At 39.8% G+C, this 23,505-nt stretch overlaps 1 protein-coding gene across 2 annotated transcripts; it reads right to left on the reverse strand.

The window, feature by feature from the left end:
- Positions 1–5,290: 5,290 nt before the first annotated feature.
- SLC25A17 (solute carrier family 25 member 17) lies at positions 5,291–23,171 on the reverse strand. Of its 2 annotated transcripts, none has more exons than XM_063133577.1 (9): positions 23,047–23,171; positions 14,991–15,051; positions 12,531–12,597; positions 11,439–11,509; positions 10,885–11,001; positions 8,854–8,999; positions 8,607–8,702; positions 7,316–7,398; positions 5,291–5,900 (listed from the first exon to the last, which is right to left on the reverse strand). In XM_063133577.1, exons 1-9 carry the CDS (start codon positions 23,149–23,151, stop codon positions 5,753–5,755), a joined length of 894 nt encoding a protein of 297 aa, XP_062989647.1. In that variant the 5' UTR covers positions 23,152–23,171; the 3' UTR covers positions 5,291–5,752. The 2 variants fall into 2 exon arrangements, with proteins under 2 accessions (XP_062989647.1, XP_062989645.1); XM_063133575.1 differs by having other exon boundaries at positions 11,439–11,590.
- Between the last annotated feature and the right edge of the window lie 334 nt (positions 23,172–23,505).

Genomic DNA, 23,505 nt, shown 5'->3' on the forward strand with positions numbered 1-23,505 from the left:
GGGATCTAGCAGCTTGGTTGTTGATAAAGCACCATACTTGATGTATGTGGAACCAATTAATTTGGACATAAGAATTCCTTCCATATCTAGACTTCTGTGAGCTACCTTTTTTTTTTTTACTTTTTTATGAAGAAGTTAAGTCTATACAGAATATTTTAGTAACCACAGTTTTATATTTCAGTCATTAGCGCACTGAGAATACATTGTGGTGAGAAGGTTCCTCATAGAATCATAGAATAGCAGAGTTGGAAGGGGCCTACAAGGCCATCGAGTCCAACCCCCTGCTCAATGCAGGAATCCACCCTAAAGCATCCCTGACAGATGCTTGTCCAGCTGCCTCTTGAAGACCTCTAGTGTGGGAGAGCCCACAACCTCCCTAGGTAACTGATTCCATTGTCGCACTGCTCTAACAGTCAGGAAGTTTTTCCTGATATCCAGCTGGAATCTGGCTTCCTTTAACTTGAGTCCATTATTCCGTGTCCTGCACTCTGGGAGGATCGAGAAGAGATCCTGGCCCTCCTCTGTGTGACAACCTTTCAAGTATTTGAAGAGTGCTATCATGTCTCCCCTCCATCTTCTCTTCTCCAGGCTAAACATGCCCAGTTCTTTCAGTCTCTCTTCATAGGGCTTTGTTTCCAGACCTCTGATCATCCTGGTTGCCCTCCTCTGAACACGCTCCAGCTTGTCTGCGTCCTTCTTGAATTGTGGAGCCCAGAACTGGACGCAATACTCTAGATGAGGCCTAACCAGGGCCGAATAGAGAGGAACCAGTACCTCACGTGATTTGGAAGCTATACTTCTATTAATGCAGCCCAAAATAGCATTTGCCTTTCTTGCAGCCATATCGCACTGTTGGCTCATATTCAGCTTGCAATCTACAACAATTCCAAGATCCTTCACATTTGTAGTATTGCTGAGCCATACTTAAATCTCTGTATTTGTAAGAACAGCAGAAACTAAACAATGTTAAGGAGTAACTAATCAGCATTACATTATTCACAGGATACAGCCTAAGACATTATTTGAATAGTCTTGGTAAGGCGATTCCCATTTGAGAGGAAACTGTAGTACACAGTATCATAGTTTATTTTTCTGACATCCTATGACCTCTAGTGGTCATAACATACAATAGACTTTCTTGCACTATATTATTTATTCAGCTATTAGGAGCAACAGCTTTTTTATTGGAAGGTCGTTATGACTGGAATATTATTACAAAAAAGACATTGTTATAATTATAACATCTCAAGATCAAACTCTTGTAGTTGTATAAAGAGCATCAGGATTACATGTTTTCTTAGAGCATAGGAACCTAGGAAGCTGCCTTACATAGAGCCAGACTATTGGTCCATCTAGCTCAGTATTGTCGACACTGACTGGCAATGGCTCTCCAGGGTTTCAGGCAGGAGTTTTGGCTGCAGAATGAGTAGGAATCCTATGTGGCATCATTGCTCTGGGGATGGAGCAGAAACGAGCAGCCATATTGGGCTCTCCAGGCTCCATTAACCTCAGTAGACGTCCTTTAACTTACGACAGCTATTTTTCCCCATTAACTTTATGTCAGTGAGAATTTTCCACACCTACAAGGGAGCACAAAATCTGAACAAGGTTGGCCACTCCCCCGATGTTCTCCCACAACACCCCCAGAATTGTCCATTTCCTCCCACTTCATAATCAGAGGACTTACACTGATTCTAGTTACAATATCAAAACTTCCCTGTGCTATCATAATTAGGAATTAGCTGGAGCAAAGTATTTAATAGCAATCCTATCGCTGTTCAGCTGGTGTAATTTGAGGATGGGGTTGCACCATTAGTTTATACTTGCACAAAATAATTTTTCTCATTTCTTGCACATTAACCATATCTTTCCTCAAGCAGAATGTTTGCAAGGATTTAAACTGTTAGCAAACACTCAAAGCACAGTAGTTTGTTCCTTGGAAAATGCAATAACGTATCCAAATAGTGCATTTATTTGCTATACGAAACGTAGTTAACATTTAACTATTGGAAGAAGTTTACCTCCCCACTCCCCACCCCATCCTCCAGTTTTCTGATCTATTTAGATGCCATCTGGAAAACAATTGAAGCTCTAAAAATATTTCTGATATATACCATTGTGTAACACTTACTCAGAAGATAAAAGTCATGTAAGTATTGCATTATAAATTCCACTTAACAGGAACTTCCCTCCCTCTCAATTTTAAGCAATAAAGAGCCCCATCCCTACTTGGTTTTGGATATGACAAAATCACATTCCTCAATTTTGTTTAAAATCTTTGACTAGCTAGCATATTAGAGAATCTATGTCTTCCTGTTTATACTCATTAAAAACAGCGGAGTGAGATCAGCACTATTCAGATATGAAACTTGGTGGCTCAGGGACAAACTAGGAGTTACTTTAAATCCCATGCTTGTGATGCCACACATTGTTTTATACCAAAAGCAGCTGGGCCCTCCCTCCAAATCCAGATCAGGGTCATAGTGTGCGGGGAGGAGGATTAACTGTTTTCCTAAAGCTGATTTCCTGCTCCAAGCCCTCTGCCCAAAAAAACCTGTTACTTGTTGCAAATAGCAGCTGTGGGGTCAAATAGCAGCTGGGGACAGCAATTTTCAGCAGGAAAATTAAGTGGGGAAAAGATTAATCCCTTGTCCTCCAGACTAGACCCAATCCAAATAAAAAATCCCACAGCTGGTTTTGGTTTAAAAATGCTGTGGGGAATCCCAAACAAAGGATCCAAATACACATTGAAAGTAATTTGTGTGTTGGCTCTGAGAAATGCATCCCACCAGATGGAAATGGCTCACATAAAGAGGTCTCACCAAACACTGTAACTTCTCTATCTACCATACTATTGGAGAGAGGCTTGGCAAATGCATGATGGGTGCAAAGTCACAACACAACTTGGGACTGCAATATCTGTCAAAACGGCTCTCCTGACCTGAATGTACTTGACCTCTATGTTCAACATCGGGAGCCTCCCTCCGAGTTCCACCTCCAAGGGAGGCTCGGAAGGTGGCAACAAAGAAGAGGGCCTTTTCAGTGGTGATCCCCTGACTGCGAGGCCCACCTGGTCCCAACACTGGCCTCTTTTCAGTGCCAGATAAGACCACCATCTACTCCCAGGCCTTTAATTGTATATGATGGAGCATCTATGTCTGCTGTTTCTGAACAGGTCTATTAGGTAATATATTGTTAACTTAAATTGCTTTTAGTGGTTTATGTTTTTTAATTTTTCTGTGTTAAAATCTTTTAGACTGTTTTTACTATGTTTTATATTGTAATGCTGTTGTATTTTTATGAATTGTTGTAAACTGCCCAGAGAGCTTTGGCTACGGAATGGTATAGTAGTAGTAGTAGAAGAAAAAGAGGAGGAGGAGGAAGAAGACAACAACAGCTCATACAGACAAGGCAATACTTTGCAATCGACCAGACATAAGTTATAGACAAAAAAGAAAAAAACACCTACCTCATTGACATCGCAATACCTAATGACAAAAATGTTGTAGAAAAGGAAGAGAAAAGAGAGAAAAATATACACCACTGGCTATAGAAGTTAAATAACTATGGCAATAGGAAAAAGTTACAATTATTCCATTAGTCATATCAGTCACTCACATCACATCAACAATTTTTTTACAGAAAACCTTCAGAAACTGGGCCTACCAAAATATATCCACACCAACACTATCAAAGGAAATCAGTAGTCCAGCATGGGAATCTTGTGAGTTCAGTGTTATGTATAACGTATCTCATTGCTTTATTGCCAAGACAAGCCCACAACACTGTGCCAATTCTGAAAATCCCAAACATTATGGTTCTTGGATGTGTGTGTATATATGTGTGTGTGGAAAAGTACCCATGGGTCTACTCTGAGATCTGTAGGAAGGGAGAAATGAAGGAACCCAAGCTACAGAACCCGTGTCATCAGTTTCTAAAAGGACCAAGTCAATGTGGTAAATTTTGTTTTAAAATTGTAACCCATGTTGGTGCCCTTAACAAAAAGGCATTCAATAAATAACATGCCAAGCCAAGGATGTAAAAGCAGGTTACTCCCGACAATAATGCACTGTTGCAAAATAATTTTCCCTATTATTTTTTTAGAAGCAACTCTATCCCACTCTGTTGTAGTTGTGGCAGCAAAATCCTATGTGCGCCAAGCAGCCACAGCAGAGGTTTAACGAGTCTGTTTCTGAATGTTTTCTCACCAAGTGTATTACAATAAAAAGTCTTGTGGCACATTAAAAAACAATGTATTGTGACAGTGGGGCCATAGCTTGGGACCACAATACCTGACGGAACGCCTCTCCCGACATGAACCTACCCGTACATTACGCTCAACATCTAAGGTCCTCCTCCGAGTGCCTACTCCGAGGGAAGCTCGGAGGATGGCAACAAGGGAGAGGGCCTGTTCAGTGGTGGCCCCCAATTATAGGATGATCTCTCCAACGAGGCTTGCCTGCCGCCAACATTGTCACCTTTTCAGCACCAGGTCAAGACTTTTCTCTTCTCCCAGGCAGTTAACAACATACTGTATACTGAGGTGGTTTTTTTGTTTTGACCCCAGAATAGTTGTTTTGAATGGATATTGTTGTTTTTATGCTTTTGATGGTTTTAAATTTTTGTATATTTGTTTTTAATGTTCATTGTTTTTAACTTTTGTAAACTGCCCAGAGCTTCACCTACGGGGTGGTATATAAATGTAATAAATAAATGAATAAATTAGCTTAGTTTGTCAAATGAACAAGGATTACAACCCACATAAGTCTATGACTTAATAAATTTGATTTTCCTTAAGGTGCCACAACTCATTGTCACTTTTGCTTTAAAAAGACTAACACAGCTATTCCTCTATACATTTACATTTATATTTATTCATGTTCTTTGTTGTACAACATAAATTATTGCATCATGAAATTAATAAAATGTGAAACCCCAATTCTTCATTTTATGTTGGATATGTCATGAAACACAAGGAGAGAAAATTGTAGGGAATTATTCAATTTCTTAAGCTTCAGAAATCTGACATGAATAATGATAGAAGTTACATCAGTCTCCAGGTGACTTAACTTCACCCACTGGTACATATTATAAAATCTTAAAGTAAATTAGTGAATTATGTAGAATAGAACATTAAGATACTAAGAAAGCTGATGCTTAAAGCAACATATTCTGATTGCATTCTTAGGCCACTACATGGGGAGGTATAAGAGACCACAAGACAACTCTTCTAGATTAACTCATATTTTTTTAGCCAATAAAAGAAATAAAGCTTATACTAAAAGTATAGTTCTCTGTGAAGTCTTTTAATGGGCCAATTATGAAGAAGGTTACACAATATCAAATCCCTGAAATACAATCTGACAGCAAATGGAAAATGATTGATGGAATGGTACTTTAAAATGCAAGAAAAAATAAATGCAACAAGAAATACCCACATTGCCATATAGAGAGAAACCGAACTCATTGAAGCAGTATAATGGTCATTTTCATTTTACTTCCTAAATCCCAAACTCCAAGATGATCAAATAATCCTACTGTGACTGGTAACAGATACTTCCAGAATACACTTCAGGCTTCATTTCAGACACATTCTGAAGCATTCATTTAGAATAAGAACATGGGGAAATAATATTGTAGCCTTTGAGATGAAACCTTCTCTGGCATGCAGCCATTCCTCAGATTGTGCCTTCTTTGTTCCTCAGAAGCAATTTTCTTTTCCTAAAGTTAATGTGCTCTAGAAGCCCATACTTCAGTTCTTCAGTGAACGCTTTAATCCCATGACTGTGAAAGTAGCAGCAATAAGTTTTTCATAGACTAGAAACATCAGTGCAGCAGTGAGGACTGTTTGGAGCAGCTTTGCTTCAAGCCCTTTATAGAGTCCTGCTAATCCAAAGCGCCTATAAAGGAACAGGTATAATATATAGTAAGAAAGCACTTTCAATGATAACAAAATGGCAGATAATTTCTCATTCCATCCAGATTATACGATAAAGAATGTATGTCCCTCTCTTCACCAACCACTTCTAAGACTCACTCAGGTTTAGGGAGGTGATATTCACTGACTAGTTCAATTATTATCTTTGTGCATGGATAATCATGAAAGAAGCTAAACAAAATACTTTGCCCACTAAGAGCTGAATACACTTCTTATAGCCACCAAATAGCAAAGACTATTGAACGCTCTGCAATGAAACCCAGGGAGCCAGTAGTCTATTGGTTCTATGTAGTTGCCTAAGGCAAACTACACACTACCACTTCTTTGGGATAGCATTTTCAGCAGAGAAATGACAGAAAGGAAAGGAACTTAAACCTTCCCTTCACTTGTGGCTTCCCTATCCCACTCCTGAGTCCAGATTCCAGACCAGTGTTTATTACAAGTATTTTATTTATTTGTTTAAAAGATTTGTGAACTGCCCTTCAGCAATACTTCTGCAGCAGTTTACAAAAACAAAACAAAACTCCAAAAATTAGACTATAAGAATCATAACATGTTTAAAACCATTTACATTAATATACCTTAAAAAGCCAGGGAGCATAACAAATAACTTTGCCTGGTGCCAAAAGAATAACAATGTTGGTGCCAGGTGGGCCTCCCTGGGAGGGAATTCAATAAATGGGGTCCCACCACTGAGAAGGTTCTCTCTGATCATCAAATGGTGGGGCACCTAGAAGAGATTCTCCAAATATTAGCTCAATGTATGGGTAGATTTGGTCTGGAAGGAAAGGAACTTAAATGTTCCCTTCACTTGTGGCTTCCCCGTCCCACTCCTGAGTCCAGAATGCAGCAAGGAGTGCTCCACTGGAAATCATGTCTTCCTGGCTTGGCCTTGTATAGGAAGAGTGGAGGCAAAACTAGTATTTACTATTCCGGCAGAGCTTTGAGATGGAAAATATTAGCACCTCCCCCTTTTCCTGCTGTTTTTTGTAAATTGAATTGATACGTCTATATTTTCTCATAGGATTGTTTTATTCTTGTAAGTGGTCTTGCATACCTATCAAGTGGAAAAGTGGGGTAAACATAGCGGTAGGCAGCAGAAGCAAATTATTACAATTGGGAAAGAATGGCCAGCTATGGCTAATTATTTCAAGTGCATAGAACCAAAAGGCTCCATAGAGAGGATTATTGATATTGTGTGAAGGTGCTAACACTTTAAGATCAAATGGTTAATTCAGAAAGAAATTGCTATGCAACTATTTAGCCATTTATAGTCAAGACAACTGCATACAATTTACAGTAATTTAACATGGATATTTAACTGGATAGGGAGAGAGACAATATTATGATCAGAAGGTTAAAAAATACAAAGCTTACTTTATTCTCTGTCGAAGAAGATAGAGAACATTTTTAAGACTACCGAGTCTTTTGTTTTCAGGATTCAGTCGGTGACGTCCAAACTGAAAAGAAGACACAATAAACAGTTTTTCTGTGTTATTTTCTCCTAATTTCTGTTTTGGGAGGTGTGACACAAGACAAACCAGTGGCACTTTGTAATTTCAGGCACAAGAGAACAATGCAGAACAGTGTGAACAAACCTTTTCAATTGTATACTATATTTAACTAAACCCAGCAATTAAATACAATTATTTGTTTACTATGATTAAGATCTCATATTGGGGAATCAGCCCTGTTTTCAACTAGTTCTCACGGTTTCAGTTCGAATATATTCTTTGTTCAAGTTAGAACTTCACACTCTCCAGAAATTATAAGGAGATTAAGTGTGTCTGTATGTGTATCTGTTCAATTAAAATTAGAACCTTGATCAAAGAAACCCACATGAATCAAAATTATGCATATCACTAAGGCGGTGCTGGTACAGCATAGCAAAGAACTGAAATCCTAGAAGGAAAAGAATATTGGGCTGCTAAGTCCACTCCAAGGTGGAAAGGTGACATGCAATGTCTATGAAAGAAGGCATGTAAGAATACAGCAGTGTCTATAAGATATTTACTAACCCTAAGCAATTCTGAAGATGAAGTGCTGTTAACTTTCAATATTGTGCTTTCCTAAAGCTTTTAAAACTTGATTTTGTTCTGACTTTATACTGTTAGTTCACCCTACCCAGTGCCTGTTTACCCTACCCTGTGCCTGTTTGCTTTCTCTTCCCCTCCTTATTGTTTTATTATGGTTTTATTAGAATGTAAGTCTATGCGGCAGGGTTTTGCTATTTACTGTTTTACTCTGTACAGCACCATGTACATTGATGGTGCTATATAAATAAATAATAATAATAATAATAAATTCTGTCTAGGAATTTGGCTAAGTTGCCTTTAGAACAGTATCATAAAGTATGGGGATAATATATAGTTAATACACAAGACTCTAGATCAATTGTATATTCCCCCCACACCCAAAAATAGAATTTCTATTTATGTTCATAACTGTAAACCCACGGTTGTTATTTGCAAACACAACATACCCAAGTAAATTGATTGATATTACTATTAAAGAGTTTCCTAACAGTTTCTCCAGACTTGGTTAAGAGAAGCCATACTCTTCTACAACAGGAATAAATGATGGTCAGTTTGAGTTGTAAAATACTGACCAATGGTAATTATATAAAGAAACAATACAATGAAAGTGAACTGGTGCAATAGATACCTACCCGTAAAATTGACTGTACTGTCTGCAGAGGGTAAGTGAGGGTAGTGGCAATTGCTTTGGCTATTGCTCCAATGACAAATGCATCCAATGAGGAAAGCTGTAACAGTATAAGTAAATAGTTACTTGAGTACAGAAAAAAAAATCTAGCAATATTTAAGTTTAAAAAGTGGGTAAAAGAATATTTTTAAGGGACCAACTACTGACATCAGAGTTTAACATCACCTTGATTGCCGGCCTTGCAATCTCACCTGCAGTTGTGTCTTCAAAATGTTCCGCTTAAGCCCTTCATAGAACATGAATTGTATTGCAGGATTGAACACTAACAGCAGAGAGGGAAAAGTACCATTCCACAAAGCCAGGATTCCTTCGTCTTTTATTATCTGATTAAAGGCATCTGATGAGAAAGATGAAGAGGGGCAACAAGAATCTTTAATATTCAGCAACAGCCTGCTTGCAGAGGATGTAGTTAGTTACACATTTTTGTCTATCATTCTGTAATCAGCTTGGCAATCTAGCATCATTCACAATAAACTTTCACATTTGCCTCCCAGTCTAGGACAGTATTTAAAGGGACTGTTGCCCTCCAGCTGGTTGTGCTGCAGCAGCAGGACAGACTGCTTGCATAATGGGGAGTTAGCTGTTTTAAAATTAACCCTTATCCTTCTGAAAGCACCTCTGACCTGCCCCATTCTGGAAATGCTGCTTATTTTGAGTTGCTTTTAGAATCGCTACCTCCCCACTGCACTAGCAGACAGTTTTGCTAATGCATGGGTACAAGAGGATACTGCCCCTAGACAGGAAACTCAGCATACATTTTTGTATTCCTACTCTCTTTACATCCTGATTTATGCCCACAATCTTTCTTTTCTCTGCTTCTGAATTCAAGCTTAATTTGTTTCTTCTCCCATCCTCCCAGAGAATGATGCTTTCTCAGATGCCCTTCTAGTGCCAGTTGGGGAAGGGAGGGGCCACCATTGGGAGGTAGATCGTGGCAGTGCACTCATCATTACTGTTTACATGACACACAAGTTAAGGCTCATGCCAGGTGAAATCCAATGGAACAGACACCATTAGCAGAACAGATTCCCCCTCCCTCCCCCAAAATCTTTTCTGGAAGACTGGTAGACCCCATGAATCAGATTTGGGTGTGCACAGGGAAGAGGGTGGAAGAGAGGAAGGAGAAATCCATTCACACAATTTTGAATGGTACCCAGTATTACTATGTTTTTTCAAGCAAGAGTAAATATGTATGAACAATACTTCTCTACAAGAGGATTTTCGATTCATGAATAATAAATATTGCATCCTATTGTGCAATATTTATAATGCTTGATCTCCAAAGGCAGATATTTCTACCATGGTTTGCTCTTGACATACAAAGAAAAGGCTGTACTATATATTTGAAAAAGTTTAATAAAGTAAGATGAAACTAAGATTCTGTATTAAATCCTGATTTTATTTTAAATAATTTTTTTTCTAATCCAGAAACCTACAGGAAATTAAAAAGTTAGAACATCCAATTAATAATCTTTAAAAATCCACTTTAAATTTAAACACTCTTTTTTTTTTTTTAAACCCATTTCACCCATCATGCAAGCTGGAATTTTTGTAACTTTTTTGTTAATGAATCCTAAACCCTCTCTCCAGTTTATCTGTTGGATATATAAGTTTGCACCACTATTAAAGCAATGGCACTTTAGGAAAAAGACACACATAGCATCTTTAGAGCAGTAGGACTACTCTCACTCCATTGAGTTCAAGTGGATTATAACTCTCCAGCTTGTCTGCTTCCCATAATAATACCACCAAAACCCACCCTCCCATCCCTTCAGTAGTTTTGCAGTTTACAGTTTTCCGTTTTAAAATTATTAGTAGAGGAAAACTGATTTAACACACGAATATTCACGTGGCATTTTTCAATTTTATTTTTCAAGGGGGATAGGCTGCCTGAAGCATGGCAGAAGAGAAACAAAAGTGACTGCTGAGCCATGGTTGGATTTGCTGGTATCTTATTTGATTGGCCAGTCTCACCCCATCCCAGAGGAATCAGCTATGAACTCTCTTCTTATAATATGTCTGTCTTTACTCTTAGTTGATAAGCCACTAGTTCATGGTTTTAGAATGGGTGGTGTCTATATTCTTGTTCTGAAATGCATAATAGCAAATGAAGACACTTGCCCTATTGTCTGTATTGTCAATAAGAGCCTGCGATCAACAAAGCCGTCAGCCCAGTACCAACATGACATTTCTTAAAAGAAGTAGCAGCAACAAATGCCTACCTATAATGCCGTTGTAGTTGGTTGGTACAATGTCTTCATTTCTAAATTTTGCCCCCTGGAGTTTCAGACGGGTGTTCACTACCCAGAGGGGAGTAGTTAACAAAACATTCACTATACCTGAGGCAACATAAACAACTTGGTAAATAAATGCCTAATAAAATTTAAAAACAACCATAACCAGAATTGTTACTTTAGCTTCAATGTACAAAGTAATTAAGACAATATAGAAGAGTACACCCCAAGATAACAGCAGACACATAATGCTCTAGACAGGATTTTCAAAAGAGGCATATGTGCAGAAATGTCAAGGAGTTTGCCTTGCTCTAGTTCTAGAGTTGGCAGGGTGATGTGTGATGATGTACATAATCTGCTGTGCCAAGCAGGAAAAACAAGTTTTCTTTTCATAACAGGAACACACCTTAATACTCACAAATACATTCTCTGGTTTGATGCAAAGTAAAGTGACATAGGCAGAAGAGCTCAAGGAATGTAATATATGAATTGATTAAACCCCTCAATTTCAACTTGTAGCACAACTGGTAGGATTTCATTACCTGCAACCACCCCAAGAACCAAGTCTTTTCCAGTGGTTGAATGATGACCTTTGACCCACAGAGTCTTTAAACTGTTAAATGTATAGAAATAAACGAAGTTGGAACAACAAAGGCTGGAGATAACAGGGAACCACCCTCGATATGGTGCAAGTCTAAGGAAGAAACCAAAGCAAAAGTAAATATCATGCAACCAACATTAGCAAGAAGTAAAGCAACAGCATCAGCAGCCTGACCCAGATCTAAATATTACAATACCTGCCTGCAAAACAGGTTTTTAAGCCCTCAAAAAACAAAGTGACTGACTAAACTTTCAAAGTTACCAAATATCTTTGATTAATAAGAATGGTATTAAATCGAATTGAACTTAGTGGCACTTATTTCTGAGTGAAATGTGCACAGGACCAAGTGTTTTACTGATGGACCAAAAAAAATAGTACCTAAAGTTGGAGGGGGAGGAACAACAGCACAACTGTTGAAATATTTCCTGTCACAAAAAATCATTCCTTATTATATTATGGAAATAATTGCCTAGGGAGGTCATGGGCTCTCCCACACTAGAGGCCTTCAAGATGCCATCTGTCAGGCATGCTTTATGGTGGATTTCAGCATTGAGCAGGGGGTTGGACTTGATGGCCTTACAGGTCCATTCCAACTCTTACTATTCTATGTTTCTATAACTCTATGAAGGCTTACTGATTTGCAATAATTTACTACAACCATTCCTTATCATAATTAGCAACATTATTCAGGTAACACCGAAGGCCTAAAAACTGTTCAGTGTTTCAGCCTGTTCCATACCTGTCTGGGAATTCTTATTGTAGCACTAGAAATAAAGAGTGTTGCATTAATTCTCTTAGTAGAGAGTGCTTGATCCTTTGTTTTAATTGTAAGTAAGGGTGTTTTGAATTACAGAACAAAGATGCATCACCAACAATACTATAATGTGCTTTTAACACAATACCCTTTTTGAAAGACTCATATTTTTATTAGATCACACAAGGACTGGACTCTAATAGTGCCTTCACCCTCCTGATGCAAATTGCAGCCTGCAACACTGAGTTTGTTCTACCGATTAAAAGGTACTGTACTTACAGGCCTTCTTCTTTTATTATCTCCAACAGCACTGTGTGCGTTCTTTTAGATTTGCGTTTTTCATCAACTGGAAGAAAAGATAGAATAATTACTCATTCCAATTTTATTTATTTATTACATTTCTATTCCAGCCCATAGCTGAAGCTCTCTGAGCAGTTTACAAAGATTAAAAACATTAAAAATATAATATGCAAAATTGAAAAACATAAACAAAACACAGACAGTACATACAGAGATAACATATGTTGAAAAACAACTTTGAGCAATCCGCCAAACCATAAAAGAAATCCGGGAACAATTATAACTTATCATATGCTGCCAAATGCCTGAGAAAAGATAGAAGTCCTCACTTGGCAAAAAAAGGTAACAAAGTTGGTACCAGACGGGCCTCATCAGGGAGATCATTCCATAATTGGAGGGCCATCACTGAGAAAGCCCTCTCCCCTTGTTGCTGTCTTCAAAGCCTCCCTTGGAGTAGGCACCCAGAGGATGTGCTAAGATGTTGAGCTGTGTAAGTCTTTCTAGGTTAAAACCAGCATCTTGAATTGGGCTTGGTAACATGCAGGTAGCCAGTGAGAGTGGGCTACAGTCAGTCTTATATGTTTGGACCTCTTGGTCCCTGTTATCAATCTGGCTGCTACATTTTGCACAAGTGGCAGCTTCTGAACCATCTTCAAAGGCAGCCCCACGTAGACGGCATTGTAGTAATCTAACTTGGAAGTTATCAGAGCACAGACAATTGAAGCTAGGTTATCCCTGCCCAGATAGGAATGTAGTTGGGCCACCAACCAAAGTTGATAGAATACACTCTGTGCCACTGAAGCCATCTGAGCTCAAGTAACAGAGACGATTCTAGGACAACCCGCAAGCTACGAGCCTGCTCCTTCATCCCGCAACCCCATCCAGAATAGGTTGAGCAACATCCAGTCAGAAGAACTTCCCACTAATAGCATTTCAGTCTTGCCTGAATTGAGTTTCAGTTTATTAACCCTCATCCACTCCATTGTCACAGCCAGGCACAGATCTATCACATACACAGCCTCACCTGATGAAGATGAAAAGAAGAAGCAGAGCTGCATGTCATCAGCATACTAATGACAACGCACTCTAAAAATCCAGACAATTCAACTGTTTTCTGTAGGCACTGAACAGCATAGGGAACAAAACTCACCCCTGCAGAATCCCACACTGGAGAATCCACAAAGCCAAACAATGTTTCCCAAGCACCACCTTATGGAGCTAACCTCCCAAATAAGAGTGAAACCAGAGTGAAACTCCCACTCCTAACTCAGTCACCCCAGAAGGATAACATGTTTGATGGTATCAAAAGCCACCGAGAGATCAAATGGAATCAACAAGGTCACAGTACCCATCTTTATCCTGACATAGGTCATCATATAGCACAAACAAGGATGATTCCATGCCAAAACCTGGCCTGAACCCTGACTGATATGGTTCCAAATAATCAGTCTCATCCAAGAATACTAGAGTTGGCTGACCTAACAGCAACTTCAGATGTGGATGGGGAAGCAGAAAATGCAAGTGGCTTGCATTTCCTATCTCCAGAGTTCTCTGTTTCATATTTAACAGAACTTATGCTGTTTGACTCATGGAGAGATATAGGAAGCAGGCCACAAATTAAGACATGGAATAAAGTACATAAGTAGTATTTTGGACAAAATGGAAAAAGAACTTGTGCTTTCTGCTCATCCCACATCTGTATCATGACTAAAGCTGCTTTGAATTCATTTCACAGGGTTAACTAATTTATTTCTTCTCCAAGAAGTGATCACATTCTTTCCTAGCTTTCAATTTCAAAAGCTTCCTTCCTCTGCTTGGCCTTTAAGCCCAAACACTGAATTAAAAGGGGGGAAATGTGCTAGTGATAACTTGAAAACACCTTCACACTTCTCAATACCAGAGTCTCTAGACATATCAATCTTTCTCTTCCAAACTCTAGAAGTACATGTACAGAAAACGATGTGCATATTTTTTTAAAATATGAGCACATCTATTCATGGGAATAAGGGATTGTATCCAATGTTAGTCTAACTTACATAACTTAAGCCCCATTCATTTCAATGGGTCTACTCTAAGAAGGATTAATTTTGAATACAACCCATTGTTTCCTTTGGAATCCTTTATCTCTGTAACAACAAACGTTCTTCTTATTTGAAGAAAAATAATTGCTTATTACAAATTGCTAATGCCAGAACTTCTTTAGAGGTGACTCGGAAAACCTGGGTTCAAAGCCATGCTCAACCATGACGCTCCGTGGGCAACCCACTAGCTTACAGACTAAACTGCCTCACAGGCTTGTATCAAGAATAAAGCTGGACAGCTCCGGGTATGCTGCTTTGAACACCTTAAAAGAATGGTGGGATATGATTGCAATAAATAAAAAGCCAAACTGAAAATAACATTCACAAACACTAAATACATCAGTATATGTTTGCTTACCTTGAAGTCTTAATCTAGCTGTATCCAGAGGATAAAAAACAGTCATTGCAGTCACGCTACCCTAAAAGTTTAACATATAAAAGTTAGCTTTATTGTAATACATGGGTTTATGCAGCTCTGTAATGAGTTACAACCAGTATTAAGGCATATCCCAGCACAAAAGCCTCCATATATTTCTGTATATGAATAAACATCTTGTTAAAAACACAGGCTTTTCAAGACTAAACTTCTGTTTTTAAAAACAAAACTAGAAAAACAGAATGCCATTTTATATCAATGGTATTCACTTTTAAGCAAAGTAATTTATGATTGAAGTCATGCACATTATCAATACATACTATTATTTATTTATTTATAAATTTATGAGCCACCCTTTGGCTTTGACAGGGTTTCCAAGATGACTTACACTTGAAGTCAATCTAAACACTTTAAAACATCACAAACAACAGAATTAAAAGCTGGAGAAAATCTTAAAAATAGACTATGGTGCAGAAGGAATATATTTAGGATGCAATCCCATGCATGTTTAGACAGAAAAAAGTCCCAAAACGCCCAGCATCCCACAGATAGCCATGCTTACTGGGGCATGCTGGGAGTTGTATGAGTTTTTCTGTCTAAACATGGATAGATTGTGTCCTTAAAATATTAAAAAGCCACAAGGAACAAAAATGTGTTAAACACCCATCTAAAACTGAACAAACAGGGAGGCAGTCTAAGAGGAAGAGAATTCCGCAGACACTGTGTTGCCAACCTAAACTCTCTTGTTGGTGGGATCTACAGAAGGGCCTTCAAAAAGATCTTAAACTATAGACAGATTGATATGAAAGAATGAAGTCTTTCTAGAGCTTCATCGATCCTCGATCTGTTTTTATAGTTGTTTATAAAGTTGTTTAAAATTGTTTTTAGATTTTTTTTCTGTGAATGTTGTATGTTTTTGTTGTTTAAATTTTGTATATGTTTTTTAAATGTTTTAATCTTGCATAAACCCCCAGAGAGCTTCAGCTATGGGGCAGTATAGAAATATAAATAATATTAATAATAAAAATACCAGCAACTTGTGCCCAGAAATGAATTGAGAGCCATTGCAGTGCAGTTGATACAAGACCAGTGTGATATAGTCAATGGAGCCTGTGCCAAAAAGCAATCTGGATGCCCCATTTTGCACTGGCTGCAATTTCCAAATGCTCTTATTTTATTTATTTATATCCTGCCTTTTTTCCTCCAAGAAACCCAAGGTGGCATACATAATCCTCCTCCTCTCCATGTTATCCTCACAACAACCCTATGAGGTAGGTTGAGCTGAGAGTATGTGACTGGCCCAAAGTCACCCAGTGGGTTTCTATGGCTGAGTGGGGACTAGAACCCAAATCTCCCGACTCCCAGCCCAACACCTTAGCCACTACACCACACTGGCTCTCTTCAGTGGCATCCCCTCATAAAGTATGTTGCAATAATCTAAATGGGAGATGATTAAGACATGGTTCTCTATGGCTGGAATTGTCTTCTCCAGGAAGTGGGTACAATGGGTACACTAGTCAAAGCTAGGCAAAGGCGCTTCTGGTGACAGCAGCTACCAGACCCTCAAAGAGTGCCAATTAAGAAGCAGCCCTAGCTGTGGACCTAATCCTTGAGAGTGAGTGCCACCCATCTGGAACAGGGTGTACCTCCATTCCAGATTAGTTTGCCTATTGACCAACAGTACCTCTGTCTTGTCTGGACTGAGCTAAAATTACTCAAGTTCACTCCCATAACTGCAACACCTATACAAGTCTGAACAAATTCTCAGTATAACAAGGCAAAGACAAGTGATAATTTCATATGTTACCTTCTATAACAGCATACCATTCTTAATGAACTTTTCTTGGATGAGCTACGACCTTCAAATATACATACATGCAAAAGGGCTGTTTTAAAATGGCCAGAGGCACTGAATTTGATTATCAGTATGAGTAATGCCAAAGCTGTGGGAACTGGTGCATGATTTAATCACAGTTTTCACCAAGTTCTGATACAGAAGTTTGCAATACCCAGGATTCTGAATACAATGTTCACTATTCTCTTTGCTTTCTTAACTGGCTACATCTTCATTTCTTATGCAGTATAATTTTAAGAATATGTACGTATAGCTGTAGGCAAATCCCAAAATCAGTAAAGTGACATCACACAAACAAGTGTGGTTCATCCAATGGAGAATTATATATGGGGCCTGCTTCAAATCTCATTTCAGAAAAAATGCTTGGGTGACCCTGGGAAAGTCGCTCCAAAGATTCACAAATTCTGGCTGGCCTAAGCTAGCCAAAATTTGCGATAATAACTGACTATGCTCTTCCTCAAACTTGTAGAAGGGTCAGCTCTTGTCTCTCACTTCAAGCTGAGCTACAGAAGCACTTGTCTCACTGCAAAAAATCTCACAACTTCAGTGAAGCTCATCATGATGTCAAGGGGAAGCCCTAGCCCTTTCAGGCTCAGGAGAAGGCTCATAGTTTACAACCTCACACTAGGTTTTGAAAGCACTTGTGTGAGGTTAGGGAGAAGCCCTCCCAACTCTCACTTTGGGCTGTGAAAGGCGATCACCAGAATTAAAGATCAACTTGCTACTGCTGAGTGCGTTTGTAGACCCAATCCTTCATACATAAAACAAGGGTAACATTGATCTGCTTCAAAGGAAGGGTTACAAGAATGCATTTATTGTATATTTATTGCTTTCGATACCATTGACCATGGTATCCTTCTGGATTGCCTGAGGGGACTGGGAATCGGGGGCTCTGTCCTTTGGTGGTTCCAGTCCTACCTCTCGGGCAGGTTCCAGATGGTGATGCTTGGGGATAGCTGCTCCTCAAAAAAGAAGCTGCTGTGCGGTGTACCACAAGATGCCATTCGTTCCCCAATGCTATTTAATATTTACATGAAACCACTGGGACAGTTCATCCGGAGGCATGGGGCGGGGTGCTATCAGTATGCTGGTGACACCCAAATATATTTCTCTATGCCTTCGACAACAGCATCAGCTAAGGATAGTGTGTCTCCTCTGAATGAATGCTTGGAAGCGGTAATGGGCTGGATGAGGAAAAACAAACTGAAGCTGAATTCAGACAAGACGGAGGTGCTTGCTGTCAAAGGCCACAACCTGGGTTTGGAGGTGTGTCAACCGGTTCTGTGTGGGGTTACACTCCCCCTGAAAGACTGTGTTCGCAGCTTGGGGGTACTCCTGGATCCGTCGCTCCAAATGACAGCCCAGATAGATACGACGGCCAGGAGTGCCAACTATCAGCTTCAGCCGATACGCCAGCTGCGCCCCTTCCTAGAGTTGGAAGACCTAAAGACGGTAGTGCACGCACTGGTAACTTCAAGGCTCAACTTCTGCAATGCGCTCTACATGGGGCTACCTCTGTGCCTAGTCCGGAAACTTCAATTAGTCCAAAATATGGCAGCCAGGCTGGTCACTGGTACACCTAGGGGTGACCACATTATACCAGTTTTAAAATCTCTTCACTGGCTGCTGATTTGTTTCCGGGCAAAGTACAAAGTGTTGGTTATTACCTTTAAAGCCCTACATGGTTTGGGTCCAGGCTACCTGTGGGATCGTCTTCTCCCGAACAATCTGCCCCGCACACTCAGGTCCTCTGGGAAGAATCCACTTCAGCTAGCAAAAACTAGATTAACAACTGTTACCCAGAGGACTTTTTCTTCTGCTGCTCCCAGACTGTGGAATGGCCTGCCGGAGGAGATTCGTCAACTTGACAGTTTTTTAGAATTTAAAAAAGCAATAAAGACTGATCTATTCCGGCAGGCCTATCCAGTGAAATTTTAGAATGTTTTCAGGATGTTTTAATCATGTATGGTATGTTTTAATCCATTTTAATGTGTATTTTATATCATGTTTTTACACTGTTTTATACTTTGAATTGTTTTAGGTTTTGTGAACCGCCCAGGGAGCTTCGACTATTGGGCAGTATAAAAATGCAATAAATAATAATAATAATAATAATCTGCAAAACTACGAACACTCTGAAGTGAGGAGAGATTTTTCTGCAATACTTTCTAAATTATTGCAAAGATATAGCACACCAGAAACTGACATTACTACAATCACCACAAATATTTTTCCTTAAGTGCTCCCAGCCCAAAGTTCTACCAGTCTCAGAAGAGAAAAAAAAAAAGGGGGGGCGGAGTGGGAGGGTGCACCACAAAATCCAACCAGAATGTAAATTGCTTTAAACAGATTATCTCAGTATGAAGGCTGCAAATATTAATACAAATTTGTACTTTTAAGATGTGTATTCAAGACAAATTGGACCACTAAATTTACAGTTTACTACCAAACCCTATCCTGGGGAGATTATGGTGGTCACTAAAACAGAGAAGTACAACACACAGGAAATAGTTCTGCATGGTTCCATGAACTGCAACATCTAGCTTTTAATGAAGAATCTAGTGTTTTTCAGAATCTCGGGAATAGAAGTTCACACACGAAGAATTCATTTGTAGCCTTTGCAGCTGTGCAGATAATATCAGGATATGTAGCAATTTCTGTTGATGGTTCAGCTACCAGAAGGTTATACTTCTTTCAGAAAAACTATGTACTTCAATATCTCTCTCACCCATACATATGCGACCTAAGATGCTGATAAAGAAATCTAGGTTCTACAAGCATGGACAATGAACTACCAACTGGGCCTTGTATATCTATATATTCTAAGAGCAACTGAGCGTGTCCTAGTGTTCCACATTTGCACAAAGAAGGGGATGCTTGCCAAAGTACAATCATTGTCCAAAAATATAATATGTGTGTGTGGGTCTTGCATTTACTCAGTGTTTTTTTTTAATTAATGTTTTGTGATTTTAACAAAACACAACAAATCTTGAAGAGAAAAAAGGGGGGAAGAAAAAGAAAGAAATTACATGCATAAAAAATTTCAATAGTCTATTAAATACAGCCTTCTAAAAAAGGCAGGAGATTCTGTGTAAACTTCAAGAAAAGTAAACCAAAAATCCATATATTTATCAATACACAAATGCCCCCTATATATACTTATTTAAATGTAGATAGCATTGTTAGGTCTTCAATCCATTGTATTAAAGAAGGCTGGTATTTGTTCTTCCAATGTTGTAATAGTCTTTTGGCTGTCAAAGAGGCTCGGAAAATCCATTTACGCTGACCATAAGTTAACTTTTAAGAAACTGGTAAATAGTTTAAGAGGATAAGTACATTATTCAATAGTAAAGAGTGTTCCAATAGAAAGTTTGTCCATATAATGACTGCCCCCCAAAAAGAGGCAACTATTGGGCACAGTCAAAACATATGGATAAAAAAAGCATTAGGTGCATTACATCTCCAACAATTATGTGAATTAGACAAACCGTTATTAAAAAGATGTGGAGTCCAATAAAACAGAAACAAGATTGTTTGCTGAATAAGGTATAGCCTAAGATAAATGATATATTGATTAGGCAAAATAGGGTGATCCAATTCCATTCCTGTCTCAAACTCAGTGTTAAGCAAGCACTTAAAAGAGTAGATCCTTAGAGAAGAAGACAGATCTTTGTTGTTGGAAAAATGTCTTACTTAGAGAACAAGTAAGTTTGGATTCCTAGATCCAAGACTGAAGACAGCACTCTGACCTCAGACGCAGGAGTCCAAGCTCCCCGTTCCCTCCCCCTTGCAGCTGGTGCAAGAACCATGACAAAGATCTCATAGGGAAAGAAAAGGGTGTGTGCTGGTGTGGTGGGGAGGATAGTGGATGGCTTATGCCATAGCCCTAGGCCTCCCCAGCTTCTATCCCTCCCCTTCCCTGATGAAAACCTCTGTCTAGCTAAATTGCAGAGCAGGAGGCACAGTAGAGGTGAAGATTGCCTCCGCTGCGCTTCCCGATCTGCACTGGTTACTTGTAAACCAGTTCAGTGGCTTATGACTGGATCTGATAGGAATGAGTCCTTATAAACAGGTATTAGGATTGCAAAATTCTATGCTTTAACTCTAATCTCCATGTTAATCTGAGAAAGTTCTATGTGAAAACTTCTACCAACTCAAAAATCTAATTTTAAAAGTATTACATAAACTATTTTGAACGCTAGGATATTCTAGAAGCTAACTTTAAAAAAGTAAAGCAATAACAAAGAGAACACAAACATGAAACTTCTCTATATAGGATATGACCTGAGGAGTTGGTTGCCAAAGCAATCTCATATGAAATAGAAGATTGCTCAAGAAGCATAAAGCAGAAGAGACATCTTATAAGGAATTACAGTTAGGGTGCCTAGTGGGAAAGGTATTCAAGTATGGTGAGGCAAACAGGCAGCAGAGAGGAATGTCAGAACATGAGAATGCAGCAGAAAGTAGGAAGCACACTAGAGCTAGAAGGATAATGGCTGGAATGCTTATGTAAAGTACAGGTTGTTTTACAAAAGTTCAAAAGCACAAATGGCAAATCCCTTATGTTTGTGACTCCAGTGGAGGCCTTCTAGTGTACCAAAGAGGAAGTGATGAGGCAATCACAAGGGTTCAGAGGATGAAGAATCTAGTTGCAGAACAACCACAAGTCAATACTAGTAGATACTAAGAAGATACACAGTACTAGAGCATCAGTTTACAACAGGAATAGTCTGAGAGAATCTGCAAGGGCAGAAAGTAGAAAGACTTTTTGACAGAGAAGCATCCAATTGGGGGAGGAAAACTTTCTTCTCCTTGAAAGGAACAACCTGTTGTCTGTCTCAAGTTCCTGGACCTTACAAATACTGCAGAAGTTCTCAAACTATAGTCCAACAACTTTATTTAAGTGGGATACAGAAAGGTTGCAGAGCAGTTCAAGGTATCTGGACTTGTTCCTGCTTTTGATTTATTTTTTCTGACAAGCTGTTTTGACTAGAGCCAGATAATTCAACAGGCTAATGGAGTTCTGGCCAGGGCCCATGATTTTTATAACACAACACTAGAACAGTGTAATTTTCCCCTACAGTTCGAGAACTGCTGCTGTATGGGAACCTTGCAATTCTCCCATGATGAGGATTGCTGGATACAGCCAAAAGCACTCTATCCCCAAAGTGGCAGATATCTACAATGATTTCTCTCTTATCAAACTCTGTATTGTGTCAAATCAAAAGTTTATTATTAGAACAACTATTAAAATAGTTGTAGAAGAACTATACAAGAACAAGAAACTAAAAAGACAGGGGAGAAGATTGAAAAACTGAAAAGTTTCTTAATCCTGGCATCTCAAGGCAGCAGAGTGGAACTGGGTGCAACAAGAAGATAAGCTAAAACAGTTCAAGCAATTTATTACTGTTTACTAAAAATATTTATGCCATAGATGACATTGGGGAGCAAAGGGCAATTCCCTAACCCTTTTATGATAACCCCTTGACTTTTCCAAGAAAGAATAATGTTAGCTATGCAAGTATGGACTTTGGTTTTCACCAGACAGGCTTCTTGATCCTAGACTGATAGATAACCAAGTGATAACTTAGCACGGTGTGCACTTGGTAAAGGTAGTTGCCTGTAGTGCAACCTACATGTTGCTTTCAAAATGTTGTATCTCTTAACTTTCTTTTTTTTAACAGTTGGGAGTGCAAGTTTTATTGGAAACTCCACGCAAGGAAAAGCTCAGTTGCGATTTTACTGATCACTACTCCCCTCACGTTGCCATAGGACTTAGGGAAAAAGCCCCCATGGGCCCCAGTTTCAGGAACGAAAAAGGGGAGAATTTATGCCACACATCCCCCCCCCCAAGTGAGGGAACACAGAAATGGTAAAATTATCCTCGCTACTTGACAGGCCATCGCTGACGAAAACACGCGCAATTGTGGTCGCCTGTATTCACCTTCCTCAGGGCAGTTTGGGCGCGGAAGCATCAGCTGAAGCTAAGTCCGGGGGAAAGCCCTACTTCCAGCGCTGTACACAAGGCTATGATGCAGCCGACTAGTTATCGAGAAGAACGAGCCCAGGACTCCCTTCATCGACGTCCCACCCCGAGGCGCCAGCATTGGAGCCCTCCCATACGGCCCCTACGAACCGGCGCCCTCTTTCAGGGCGAACCGGCGCCGGCCGTAGTCCACTCACCACAGCTCCAGCCACGGCATGCACCAAGCTCTCGTAGGAGAGCACACCGGCCATGGCTACACCTTTGGCGGGCCCGTCCACCGCTCCGAACTTCCGTGGCTGCATGGAAGGAAAGAGGGGCGGAGAGGAGGAGGCGAGAGGGTGTCACCAGCACCAGCACCAGCCCCGCCCATGACCCTCTAGGGCCACGTGACTTCGGTGTCCGACGTTTCTTTCGCCTCGACCAATCACACGGCGACCAATTTCAGTCACTGAGCGGGTGGGAGGGCTCGCCTGAGAGAAGCAGCGCTCTGCGCGCGCGCACTGTTCATCCTCTCCCCCCCCCCCGCAAAACCCGCTGAAAGTCAAGCTAAGGGAGCAAGTTCCCCCGCTTCCCTACCCGCCGCACACTGCGCGTTCCTCGGGCGCGCGGCTTTGCGTTGACCCAGGCAGTGTTGCTCTTTTTGAAAACGGTTCTCC

Source organism: Elgaria multicarinata, chromosome 9 (genome assembly GCF_023053635.1).
Source record: "Elgaria multicarinata webbii isolate HBS135686 ecotype San Diego chromosome 9, rElgMul1.1.pri, whole genome shotgun sequence".
Taxonomy (NCBI): Eukaryota; Metazoa; Chordata; class Lepidosauria; order Squamata; family Anguidae; genus Elgaria; species Elgaria multicarinata.

What these genes read in the sequence shown, in the direction of transcription:
- SLC25A17 (XM_063133575.1), bottom strand. Translation starts at nt 23,151, where the DNA reads ATGCAGCCACGGAAGTTCGGAGCGGTGGACGGGCCCGCCAAAGGTGTA. An exon ending in CAACTACAACGGCATTATAG is followed by an intron (nt 9,000 to 10,884) that starts GTAGGCATTTGT and finishes CTTTCTCATCAG; the next exon opens with ATGCCTTTAATCAGATAATA. An exon ending in CTTCTTCGACAGAGAATAAA is followed by an intron (nt 5,901 to 7,315) that starts GTAAGCTTTGTA and finishes GTTCCTTTATAG; the next exon opens with GCGCTTTGGATTAGCAGGAC.